Raw genomic sequence first — 12,151 nt, forward strand, 5'->3', positions numbered from 1 at the left:
TTGCAGGTTATGTGTGTGAATATGATCTGAAGCTAGCAGAGCACAAAGGTGCTTGAAATTTAAGTTATATTTTTAAACTTTGAATTTTGTTGGCATTTCCTTGGAAAATAATAAATTTGTATGAAAAGGTCCGAGATTTTTTTGTGTACTTTTATCCAGCACTTGTTTCAGTGATGGGATGGATGCCTTAAAGTGTAACATTTTCAGGTTAGATTTAATGCTGATGAAAGGTCTTGGAGGACAACTCTGAGGACTTCTGTTTAATCTAAAGGAACAGGTTCTTCAAGGTTAGTGAGAGGCAATGAGGAGGAGGAGGCAGTGCATGACTGCTTAAAGTAACAGAGACATGCCAAAACCAATGATACTTTTGTGGCCCACAGAGAAGCTCCAAAATTTATTATATTTTTTAATATATTCATAAATTCCCAATTTGCAGGAGTCAAACTCAGTAGAAGTCATGTATGGGTCTTTCTCTTGGATCTGGTCTACACAATCTGACCAGCTAAGTCAAGGGACCTACTGACACAGGCTGTGATTCCCTCTGACCTTTGTATCTCATATTTTCCTTACAAGAAAGCAGGTTAGAGATGGTGCTGTCTCTTTCCAGCCTGGATTTAGGATGTTGTTGGGTTGTTTATGGGAGTTGGGAGCAGGGAAGTGGCCCCATCCACCTCTGGCTCCCAGGATATAGCCCCTAGGATTGCAAACCTTCGTTCACACCAACCTCAGGAAACTTCAATGTTGGTCCTTTCCAACATGCTGAACATAGAAATCTCACTCTTTTCAATCTGAGAAAGTTACTCCATGAGGTAAATGTAATGCAAAAGCTGAAGCAAATCCTAAAACTCTTCTGGTTTCTGAGGAGAACTGGACTAATTAGCTGAAAGCCAGATGTTGATATGGGAATATAAAAGTTTTTTCTCCATTGATTTAGTCAGACTGGAGAAAATACTGCAGTGTTTCCAATCCTCAGGATGATGGAGTAGTGTTGTGATCCTTGCAAGCTGCTTAAATTCCCTGCCAGCAAAGCAGCTAGGAAATATCCCCTAGCACAGGTATAAGCCTTGCGGGACTGAAGATCTAATTGCATTTCTTGATTGGGGTCTGTTTTATGGGACTGGAAAATGCAAAGCACAGCTATGGAGATGAGATTTTTAAGCAACGTGCCTGAGCTGGTTTCAGCTGGAATAAAGTTAATTTTCTGCCTAGTAGCTGGCATAGTGCTGTGTTTTGGATTTAGGATGAGAATAATGTCGATAACACACTGATGTTTTAGTTGTTGCTAAGCAGTGTTTATACTAAGTCAAGGACTTTTCAGCTTCTCATGCTGCCCTGCCAGCGGAGGCTGGGGGTGCACAAGCAGCTGGGAGGGGACACAGCCAGGACAGCTAACCCAAACGAGCCAAAGGGATATTCCAAACCATATGATGTCATACCCAGTATATAAACTGGGGGGAGTTGGCCAAGGTTCACTGTGGCTTGGAGATTGGCTGGGCATCTGTCATTGGGTGGTGAGCAATTGTATTGCACATTGCTTGTTGTGTATATTCTATTGTTATTATTATTTTCCCTTCCTTTTCTGTTCTATTAAACTGTCTTTATCTCAACCCTTGAGTTTTACTTTTTTTTTTTTCCAATTCTATCCCCCGTCCCACTGCAGGGGGTGGCACTGAGCAAGTGGCCTCGTGGTGCTTAATTGCTGGTTGGGGTTAAACCATGACAGTCCTTTTTTTGGCACCCAGTGTGGGGCTTGAAGGGTTGAGATAACAACAGATCTGACCAGAGCGTGTTAAAACAAATTTGTTACAAGTATTCATTATATTAGTTTAATAGTTGGCGGTCACAATGTTGATTTATTGGCTCTTAGAGCTGTGTTATGTATCACCTTACTTGCTGTATATAGTCCCTGTGCTGCTGCTTATCCGTGGGAGGTGGATTAAGGTTTTCCCTTTGATATACTACGTAATGCTGATTTATGGTACGATAAAATTATTGGTTGTGAGACTAATCCAGTATTTGTACTCAGCATTGACATCATTTCCATACTTCAGGAGCCATCTCTTGGAAACTATTAATAATTACACTCTTTACCTTTTCTCCTTGGAGAGCCAATCTATGGAGGAGACACCTTCCTCCACCTTCCCCTTTTCCTCCAGGCTAGTTACAATAGCTCTTGAGAATTTTGAATATCGTTGGGATGTTGAAACCAGCATGGTCCTATTGCTAGAAACCAGCATGTTCCTCAATGTGGTTCAGATCTTGTTTAGGGTTAAACAACTATTTAAGAGTACCACCCTGAGATCTGCCCGAGGCTGGATAATCATGGGTGACATGGCATGTGGGGGAATATGGGCAGGTATCTAGAGAACTTCTCACTTCCAATGGTTTGGAACTTCACTCCTGAACAATACAGGACCCTGATAAAGTGAGAATATTTGAAAGAAAAATGCTGTGGCTATTCCAAAGAGGCACAACTTAACCACGCTGTGCTGGGCCCTGGCCAGTATCTACCAAATGCTGCTTGATCCTATGCAGCACCCTCAAGGGGAAGGGAGGGAAAACTGACCCACTGGCACTGTGGTTACTCCAACCCCTGCAACAGGCACTGCAGCTGACCCAGAGAACCAACGCATGCCAGTATCAGTCACCCCTCTACAGAAGAAGAAATACACAAAAAAATCAGTTTGCTTAGTAAGGGATAAAGATTTTAAATGGGGCCCTGAGCAACAACAAGCCTTTGAACAAATTAAACGGGAAATAGTTCATGCAGTAGCCCTTGGGCCAGTCTGGGCAGGACAAGATGTTAAAATGTGCTCTATGCTGCAGCCTTGAAGAATGGCCCTACCTGGAGCCTCTGGCAGAGAGCACCCAAGGAGGCTTGAGATCAGTCCCTGGAGTTTTGGAGTCGAGGTTACAGAGGATCCGAGGCCCAGTATACTCCAACTGACAAAGAGATATTGACAGCATATGAAGGGCTTCGAGCTGCCTCAAAAGTGGTTGGTACTGAAGCACAGCTCCTCCTGGCACCCCAACTTCTGGTGCTGGGCTGGATGTTCAAAGTGAGGGTCCCCTCTGTACATGGTGCAGCTGAGGCCACGTGGAGTCAGTGGGTCACGCTGATCACAAAATGGGCTCAAATAGGGAGCCCCAGTCACCCAGGAATTTTAGAAGTGATCATGGACTGGCCAGAAGGCAAAGATTTCAGAACATTGCCAGAGGAGGAGGTGATGCATGCTGAAGAGGCTCCACTGTATAATAAACTACCAGAAAATGAGAGGCAATATGTCCTGTTTACTGAGGGGTCCTGTTGCATAGGTTGTTTAGTCTGGAGAAGAGGAGGCTGAGGGGAGACCTCATCGCCCTCTACAGCTACCTGAAAGGAGGCTGCAGAGAGCTGGGGATGAGTCTCTTGACCCAAGTAACAAGCAATAAGACAAGAGGTAATGGCCTCAAGTTGTGCCAGGGAAGGTTTAGACTGGCTGTTAGGAAGTATTTCTTTGCAGAAGGGGTTGTTGGGCGTTGGAATAGGCTGCCCAGGGAGGTGGTGGAGTCCCCATCCCTGGAGGGGTTTAAGAGTCGGGTTGACCCAGCGCTGGGGGATCTGGTAGAGTTGAGAACAGTCAGTGTTAGGTTAATGGTTGGACTGGAGGATCTTCAAGGTCTTTTCCAACCTTGATGATTCAGTGATTCTGTGGTGGTAGGAAAGCATCAGAAGTGGAAGGCAGCTGTATGGAGTTCCCTATGACAAGCTGCAGAAACTGCTGAAGGAGAAGGTGAATTGAGTCAGTTTGCAGAGGTGGAAGCCACCCAACTGGCTTTAGACATCGCTGAGCGAGAAAGGTGGCCAATACTTTATCTCTATACTGACTCATAGATGGTGGGAAATGCCCTGTGGGGGTAGTTGCAGCAATGGAAGCAGAGCAACCAGCAGCACAGAAGTAAACCCATCAGGCAACATGCCTGAGCTGGTTTCAGCTGGAATAAAGTTAATTTTCTGCCTAGTAGCTGGCATAGTGCTGTGTTTTGGATTTAGGATGAGAATAATGTCGATAACACACTGATGTTTTAGTTGTTGCTAAGCAGTGTTTATACTAAGTCAAGGACTTTTCAGCTTCTCATGCTGCCCTGCCAGCAGAGGCTGGGGGTGCACAAGCAGCTGGGAGGGGACACAGCCAGGACAGCTAACCCAAACGAGCCAAAGGGATATTCCAAACCATATGATGTCATGCCCTGGGGACATATAAACTGGGGGAAGTCAGTTGGGGGATGCTGTGGCTTGGAGATTGGCTGGGCGTTGGTCAGTGGGTAGCGAGCAATTGTATTGTGCATCACTTGTTTTGTATATTCTGTTATTATTATTATTTTCCCTTCCTTTTCTGTCCTGTTAAACTGTCTTTATCTCAAGCCCTGAGTTGTTTGGGTTTTTTATTCCGTTTCTCTCCCCCATCCCACTGGGTGTGGGGGGGGGAGTGAGTGAGCAGCTGCATGGTGCTTAATTGCTGTCTGGGGTTGAACCACAACAACACCATAGCTCTATTATTTGCACCAAAGAACATCAGAAGATACTTGCACAGACATTTCTTTCATTGCAGTAAAATACTACCAGTAGTGGATCGGCAGCATTGGCAAGGGAGGAGCCAGTTTCCATGGTAAGTGAGTACTAACAGACCCGAGGCAAATGTTTGGCCTGAGCTGGCTGTTGGTTAGCAACATCCTTGAGAAATGCAACATGGTTTTATCTACGAGTCCTTTATATAAAGGGCTGCACTTTCCTCCAGATTTCCATTATTGCAAACCAAATGTCACCATCAGTCTGTGATCAGTGCTTTGAAGATAAATTATAATTTTTTTCCCTCTCTTTTTCCTTATTTTTGGATAAATCCTGTTTTTTCACAGTGCATGTCTCATTTTTATTCCAGATGCTGCTTGATCTGTTAAAATTGCTCTTGAGAGGAGTTGATGCACCAGTGAACACCCACTAAACAACAATTGCTCTTTTACCAGGCACCTTTCTGAAGTGTGCAGCATGACAGAGCTCCATGAAGCTGCAGCTTTGGGGGACTATGACCTGGCACGTGAGATTTTGAGGACAGGGCGCTGCGACCCAAATCACAAGGATGTTGACTGGCATGACAGGACCCCGCTGCACTGGGCTGCTGCAAAAGGTAAGGGCACCCCCTGCTATGTTACCTCTGCGAGCAGGTGCCTTAAAAGGTGATGCTGATTGCAAATACATCTTGCTATGATGGCAATTAATGCTGGTAGTATTCACAGCTTTATCTGATCATTTTGTCCTCAATGGGAAAGAAAGAGAAAAATACCAATTTAAATGCAAACTTTGCCTCCAAAATAATTTCTGGGGTTACCATCAAAGTGATTTTTTAGCTTTTTTTTCCTGTCACTTGAAAATTTACAATTTACAGGGTATGTACATATAGCATGCCTGCTTGTCCCCCACATTACTTTTCTAAGAGGAGTGCAGAGGAGTTATTTCTCATGTACACCTCCACGAATAAGCAGAAAGTCAAACCCGCTGTATTTAAACCAGGTATTTATCAAACCCAATAGAACAAAATAACTACAGCGTGTTTTACATTGCTCTCCCTTTATCCCACCTCGTTGAATGAACAAACAGGACCAGAGTTGTTTGCAGCTCCCATTTGGTCCTTCACCATCAGAAGTGCCTGTTAAATTCAAACATCCCTTTATAGGCCAGAAAAGAGATGAATGCAACCATATAATGTATAATTCTGCACAGTGTAAAATGGGAAACTGGACCTGTACTCCTCCATGCTAGGGTGTTTGTTACATTTTGGGAGCTCACATCATGGCATCTGTCGTTGCTCAGAAATCAAGTGGGTGTTTTGCTGGTTTATACTTGACACCACGTTTTACTTTTGCCTTGATGGATTATTATTCCTTTGGGCAGCAGCAAAGGGAACTGAGTTATTTAAGAAAATGATGATGAGACTGGCATGGCCTAGGTGCCATTGGGAACAGTCTAGCTCAGTCAAGGCAGTGTGAAGTGGGGTAGAAATAACTTATTTTGTTTCTTTAAGCAATTCCACAAGTCAGAAAAATATGAAGGTGAATGAAGACTAGTAATTTCTCTATCTCCTATCAAACAAACCTTTGTTTTAGTGAAGCTGTTCACAAGTTTTCCACTTTTTCAATGTTTAAATTTTATTTTGCATTGAACTAAAAACCAAAATGAAACAATTGAGACAGTCAATAGCCAATTGGTCAATGACTAATTGAGATGTGCTGTTCAGAAATTAGTAAAAAGCTTTTTTGATTTTATTGTTGGTTTTGTTGCAAAAATGCTTCTGGAAACAGTCCAGTTTGGAAAAAAAAAAAAAGCATTTTCTAATGAGTATCATTTATTTGATAAATCAAATGGCCAGGTCATGGGTAAAATCCATCGTTACATGACTGAGGGAATTATGATCAACTGTGTGTGACTGTCTTCTGCATCCTGAAGGAATAAAGTCTAATGCAGGTTCATCTTCTCTCCCTGTTTCTCTGCCCAACACAAGGGCAGTCGGAACTGGTCAAGCTCCTCGTCGATCACGGCGCCCGGCATTGCCTGCAGAGTGACGTGGGCTGGACTCCGGCTCACTTTGCTGCTGAGTCAGGGAGACTGGGGGTGCTTCGCACCCTTCATTCCCTGCATGCTGCCATGGACGCGGCTGACCTCTTCGGCGACACTCCCAAGAGGCTTGCGGAAATCTATGGTCACCACGACTGCTCCAGGTTCTTAGAAAAGTGAGTAGCGATGGCTGGTCCCACTGCAGCAGCTGATGGGGAACGAGAAATTAAAATTAAATTGACTGCTAGATAGAGGATCACAACAAATACAAGTGTGTTACTTATCTTTCCACCTAAAGCCTATTAAAGCCGTCAAGCATGAGTAGTAAATAAGCAAATATGTGTCTTTGTCAAGGGGAAGACATTCATTTATTCCACTGCATTCTGTGGTTTGTCTTGGTATGTTTTCAAAATCGTTACCACTTCATGACATCATTGTTTTTATAAGGATATTACAGAGTGATTATTTAGCAAAGGAAATGAAGGCAAGAACTAAGAAATATTAACCTCTTAGAGTGGTGGATACTGAATACACAGGTTGAATTGTTTAAGAACAGCCCTTTAGTAGTTGATAGTAGTGAATGTATATCATGTATATCACCAGCAGCACTACAGGCTTGGGGAGGAGTGGCTGGAGAGCTGCCAGTCAGAGAGGGACCTGGGGGTGTTGATTGACAGCCAGCTGAACATGAGCCAGCAGTGTGCCCAGGTGGCCAAGAAGGCCAATGGCATCCTGGCTTGTATCAGAAATAGCGTGGCCAGCAGGGACAGGGAAGGGATCTTGCCCCTGTACTCGGCACTGGTGAGGCCGCACCTCGATGACTGTGTTCAGTTTTGGGCCCCTCACTACAAAAAGGACATGGAATGACTCGAGCGTGTCCAGAGAAGGGCAACGAAGCTGGTGCAGGGTCTGGAGCACACGTTGTACGAGGAGCGGCTGAGGGAACTGGGATTGTTTAGTCTGGAGAAGAGGAGGCTGAGGGGAGACCTCATCGCCCTCTACAGCTGTCTGAAAGGAGGTTGCAGAGAGCTGGGGATGAGCCTCTTGAACCAAGTAATAAGCGATAGGACAAGAGGGAATGGCCTCGAGTTGCACCAGGGCAGGTTTAGACTAGGTATTAGGAAACATTTCTTTACAGAACGTGTTGTTAGGCCTTGGAATGGGCTGCCCAGGGAGGTGGTGGAGTCCCCATCCCTGGAGGCGTTCAAGAGGCGGGTTGACATAGCGCTGAGGGATCTGGTGTAGTTGGGATCTGTCAGTGTTAGGTTAATGGTTGGACTGGATGATCTTCAAGGTCCTTTCCAACCTAGATGATTCTGTGATTCTGTGATTTGGCTTTTCTTGCAGTAAAGAAGAGAGCCATGCTTTTTTTTTTCCATAATTATTGAAAATTATACCTTTTGATCTGTTAAGAGGGTGGCCGCATATTACTTCCAAATTTTGGAAAACTCCTTATTGTCTTAACTGTTTGCAGTTATCACTGTCACAACATATGCAATGTGTAATATGCTTTTTAAAGGGTTTCCAATTACCATTCATGTTTTTCAGCCACTGATTTGGCTCACGGATATTTTCACCCTTGTAAAGCTGTTTCCCTGGATCAGGATGCAGTCCTCCAGAGATCTGAGCTGTGTCACATACCTGCATCTTTCTAAAACAGTGGAACAGATCACCAGAACCAGCTTGTTCAGTGCAAGTCCTAGTCCCACACCTTACCTGGTATTTAAATACACTGCTTGTGAAACTTGCACATGCCAGACCCTGAGATGCTGAAAGCACCCAAAGGCTTTTCCTCCTCTGGGTTTTTCTGTGAATTTAGAGTCCCACCATAGTCCTTAACTGGCATCTTTTTTACCACGGCCACATTCTCAAGACTGCTTTGGCACCATCAAATCATGGATTTCTTTATAGATGCATATCCAACTCAAAAGGCTCCAGCTTGCCAGTTCAGCACAAGAGCTGCCAAATTCAAAATCAGGTATGATGGCTGGGCAAATGCCTGAGGTGACCAGTGTCTACCAAATGCCAATTTTCATTAATACATGTAAACTTTTCTGTAGGTACTTCTGTCCTTTTGCTGTACTTCTACAACTTGTTGGTTCCTGCTGAAATGCTCCATGCCCACCTTTAATCTTGACACAGCATCAGTGTCCTTCCATAGGAAGAGACACTCAAACTGTGGAAAATCCCCCTGTACAGAGCACAGAAAACTTTCTAGGGGAGCCACAGCTTCCCATTTCTGAGCTCTGGCTATTATAGAAGCTGATGGGACCTTTCACATGCAGGAAACCTTCCAGCTAAAGCCTCACTATTTATGGACCTGACGTGCTGCAAACCCTCACTATTCACCCCCTTCCTTTCACACAGAAGAATCAGCTCTTATTGCCCTTACACCTTCAGTTTAAAGAAATTTAAACAACAAACAGCTGATATCTAAAGTCTGCTACTTAGTTTTTTTACTACCCAGACTGTAGCTGGGATAAGCTCAGTTTTGCCAGTTCTCTGAGAAGGGGGAGTTTCTCTTTATACTGTTCTCAGATCTTGGGTTGCTTAATTTCTTTATCAGAACAGGTAAATATTGTTTTCCCTGGAGAGTGAAAGGTCTGCAGGCCTTTTGCCCTTGATTAATCATTTATAGCAATTGCTAACCTATTCAGTGCTGTCATTTTTGCACCAATCTCACCATTAAATCCTGCTTATCAAGTCCTGACAAGTCTGTAGCATTTGCCGTGCTCTTGGCTGTGCACCAGAGCCGTGGGGTGAGGTGACAGCAAAGAGGGGGGGAATTGCGTGGATGATGCCGAGGGGCAATGCCCCCAGCAGGCAGAGTGGGAGGATGATTGACAGAATGATTGACATCCTGGTCTGAGCCACCTAGGCAACAGCCTAGGGCACTCATGGAGAGGGTTTTCTGAGGTGAATGACTAATTTAAGGTGGAAATTGTCTTTCAGAGCCACGTGCTGGCCTGACTCGCCCTGAGGCTGCATGGCTCAGCTAGGAGCATGGCCGGGAGAACTTAATAACTGGGAAGATGCTCTGAACGCCCGTGTCTAGGACATTTTATAAGACACACGAAGCCTGTATGATCACCTCACAGCCATAACGCAGCCTGTGGGCAGCAAACAGTTTATCACCAGGGCTCAGGAGCCCTTTTTTTCAAGCCCAACCGCTATAATTTACAACCACAGAGGATGCCTTCACCCTCATGCAACAGTTTCACCTCCTCACATCAGCAAATTTGGCATTAACTAGGAGGAATTAGTGGCATTTGTAGCATAATCAGGAGTACCTTCTGCTCCTGCGGGTGTGCAGAAGGTCCCAGAGGGGATGTCCATGGTCAGGCTCCGTGGCTGCAGGGGGGAGCTGGGCAGTGCCGCCCTGTGCTGCAGACAGAAGATGAGGTGTGTGTCTGCACGCTAATGCTGTGCCACACAGAGTAGGTCTGCCCTTTGCTCATGGCAGTATTGGTATGTAAATATGAGGGATATTTTGTTACAGAGCGTCTCTGTCAGTTCTGGATATTTGCCTGTCATGCAAAAAGAGAGAAAAGGCAATTTTTAAAATAATAGCCTATGCCCAATGCAGGGCTGACATGCGTATCTAACCAGGGCTATGAGCATCCAAATCCTTCCTAAATCCCACTTCAGCCCTCCCTGGCACCACCACGATCCTCGCACGCTGCCTGTCTGACCCCAGCTGCTGCTGGCTGCACGAGCATACCCCTGCCTACCTGGGCTGAGCCACGGCTCTGTGCTGGGGGTTGTTTGCGTCAGCATGGAAATATTACGGGTATGGACATGTAAATGTTATTAACATGTAAATGTTAGGAATGTTCTGCTACAGAGTATCCATACCACTCACCAAAGTTTGCAGGGACATGCAAAGAATAGGAAGCAGCCTTCAAAGCACAGCTGCTTCTGAATAGCAACCATGTAATTTGCATCAGATATTTTTTTGGCAGCAGGAGGGCTTTGCCTGGGTATGTGGCTTTACCCTGGATGCTGTGAGAGCTGTCGAGGTGGCAGAGACCCGCAGCCTGTGCCAGCCTGCCTGCAAAGTGCTGAGTGTTGAAACTGCACCCAAGGCTCCTGCTGTCCAAGACCAGGGCATGTATATATATACATATACACACACATATATATACTTAGACACATACCCCACATACATATGTTTGTGTGTGTCTATGTATGTGTGTATATATATTTTTATATATATTTATGTGTATATATATACACACTGTATATATTTATATATATTTATAAATATAGTATATATTTTTTATATATATGCATTACTATTTATACTGTATATATATATATATTTAGAGAGAGAGAGAGAGAGTAAGCCCACGCTATGCAGCGCATCTGTGTGGAGCTGCTGGCTTTGCTCCATGTTCTCAGCCAGCACAGCGTTGCACTGACATGATAGTGCTGCTGTATTACAGAAAAAAAGGATTTTTCCCAATATTTGGTAGTATTTTTGACTGAGCTCCATAAATACTGAGCACCTACAAACTCAGACCTGTGCAGCAGGAGAAAAGCGTTTGTCTCTCTTGAACAAGATGTACAGTTGGGGTGTCTGTGCCCAGGTGCTGGCAGTGGGGGAGTGCAGGGGGGTCTCTGTAAAAAGAGAGTGAGGCTGCCCCATGCCGGACACAGCGCAGGGCACAGCTCAGCCCATCAGCCATTCTGGTGGCTCCTCTGGGAAGACATATTTATGAAAGGGCAAAAATGCTGCCCAGCAGTGAGGAGTAAGGGAAGAAGTGTGCGAAACAGCTCGGCAACACCAGGGTCAGAGGGGCAGGGGAGGGAGGAGGTGTTTTGGGTCCCAGAGCAGGGATTCCCCTGCAGCCTGTGGAGGACCATGGTGGAGGAGATGCCCAACTGCAGCCCACGGGGGACCCCACGCTGCAGCACGTGGACATGCCCTGAAGGAGTTGCAGCCCATGGAGAGCCTGTGCTGGAGCTGTCTTACCCTGAAGGGCTGCAGCCCATGGGCAGGACCACGCTGGAGCAGGGAAAGAGCATGAGGAGGAAGGAGCGGCAGAGATGAAGCGTTATGGACTGACCACATCTCCCATTCCCCATCCCCCTGTGCCGCTCGGGGGGAGGAGGTAGGGGAGTTGGGAATGAAGGAGTGAAGTTGACCTGTGAGGAAGAGGGGGTGGGGGGCAGATGGTGTAGCTTTGTCTTTGTTCCTCATCATCCTACTCTGTTTTCAGTTGGCAATAAATTAAACTGATTTTCCCCGAGTTTGTTTTGCCCATGACATAATTGTTAAGTGATCTCCATGTCTTTATTTTGACCCAAAAGCTTTTCTGTCTTTCTGCCCCTGTTCTGTTGAGGAGGGGCAGTGAGAGAGCAGCTGGGTGGGCATCTGGCAGATGGCCAAGGTCAACCCACCACAGTGGTTCCTGTTTTTACAGTACTTTCTCCTGTTTGCTGCTGATGTGAGGAAGAAAAGAAGGCCTGAGTTTTTGCTGGATTTTAGAAGAGAACTGAAAGAAACTTTCAGTGACTTGAAACCTGGGGGTTGGACTAGATGATCTTCAAAGGTCCCTT

The 12,151-nt window shown here is 45.4% G+C and overlaps 1 protein-coding gene across 5 annotated transcripts in view; it reads left to right on the forward strand.

The window, feature by feature from the left end:
* ANKRD66 (ankyrin repeat domain 66) overlaps positions 1-12,151 on the forward strand; it is a 23,910-nt gene continuing 11,759 nt past the window's right edge. For 4 of the 5 annotated variants that reach the window (XR_012627999.1, XR_012627998.1, XR_012628000.1 and 1 more), the window contains exons 1-3: positions 1-4,649; positions 5,005-5,165; positions 6,537-6,765. Coding sequence is in view for 2 of the 5 variants with exons in the window: in XM_074861429.1 (XP_074717530.1) it covers positions 4,486-4,649; positions 5,005-5,165; positions 6,537-6,765 (554 nt within the window). In the remaining 3 variants the exon portion in view is untranslated. The remainder of the gene's footprint in view (positions 4,650-5,004; positions 5,166-6,536; positions 6,766-12,151) is intronic. The other variant, XM_074861430.1, reaches the window with a different exon arrangement.

The sequence above is a fragment of the Strix uralensis genome, chromosome 3 (genome assembly GCF_047716275.1).
Source record: "Strix uralensis isolate ZFMK-TIS-50842 chromosome 3, bStrUra1, whole genome shotgun sequence".
NCBI lineage: Eukaryota > Metazoa > Chordata > Aves > Strigiformes > Strigidae > Strix > Strix uralensis.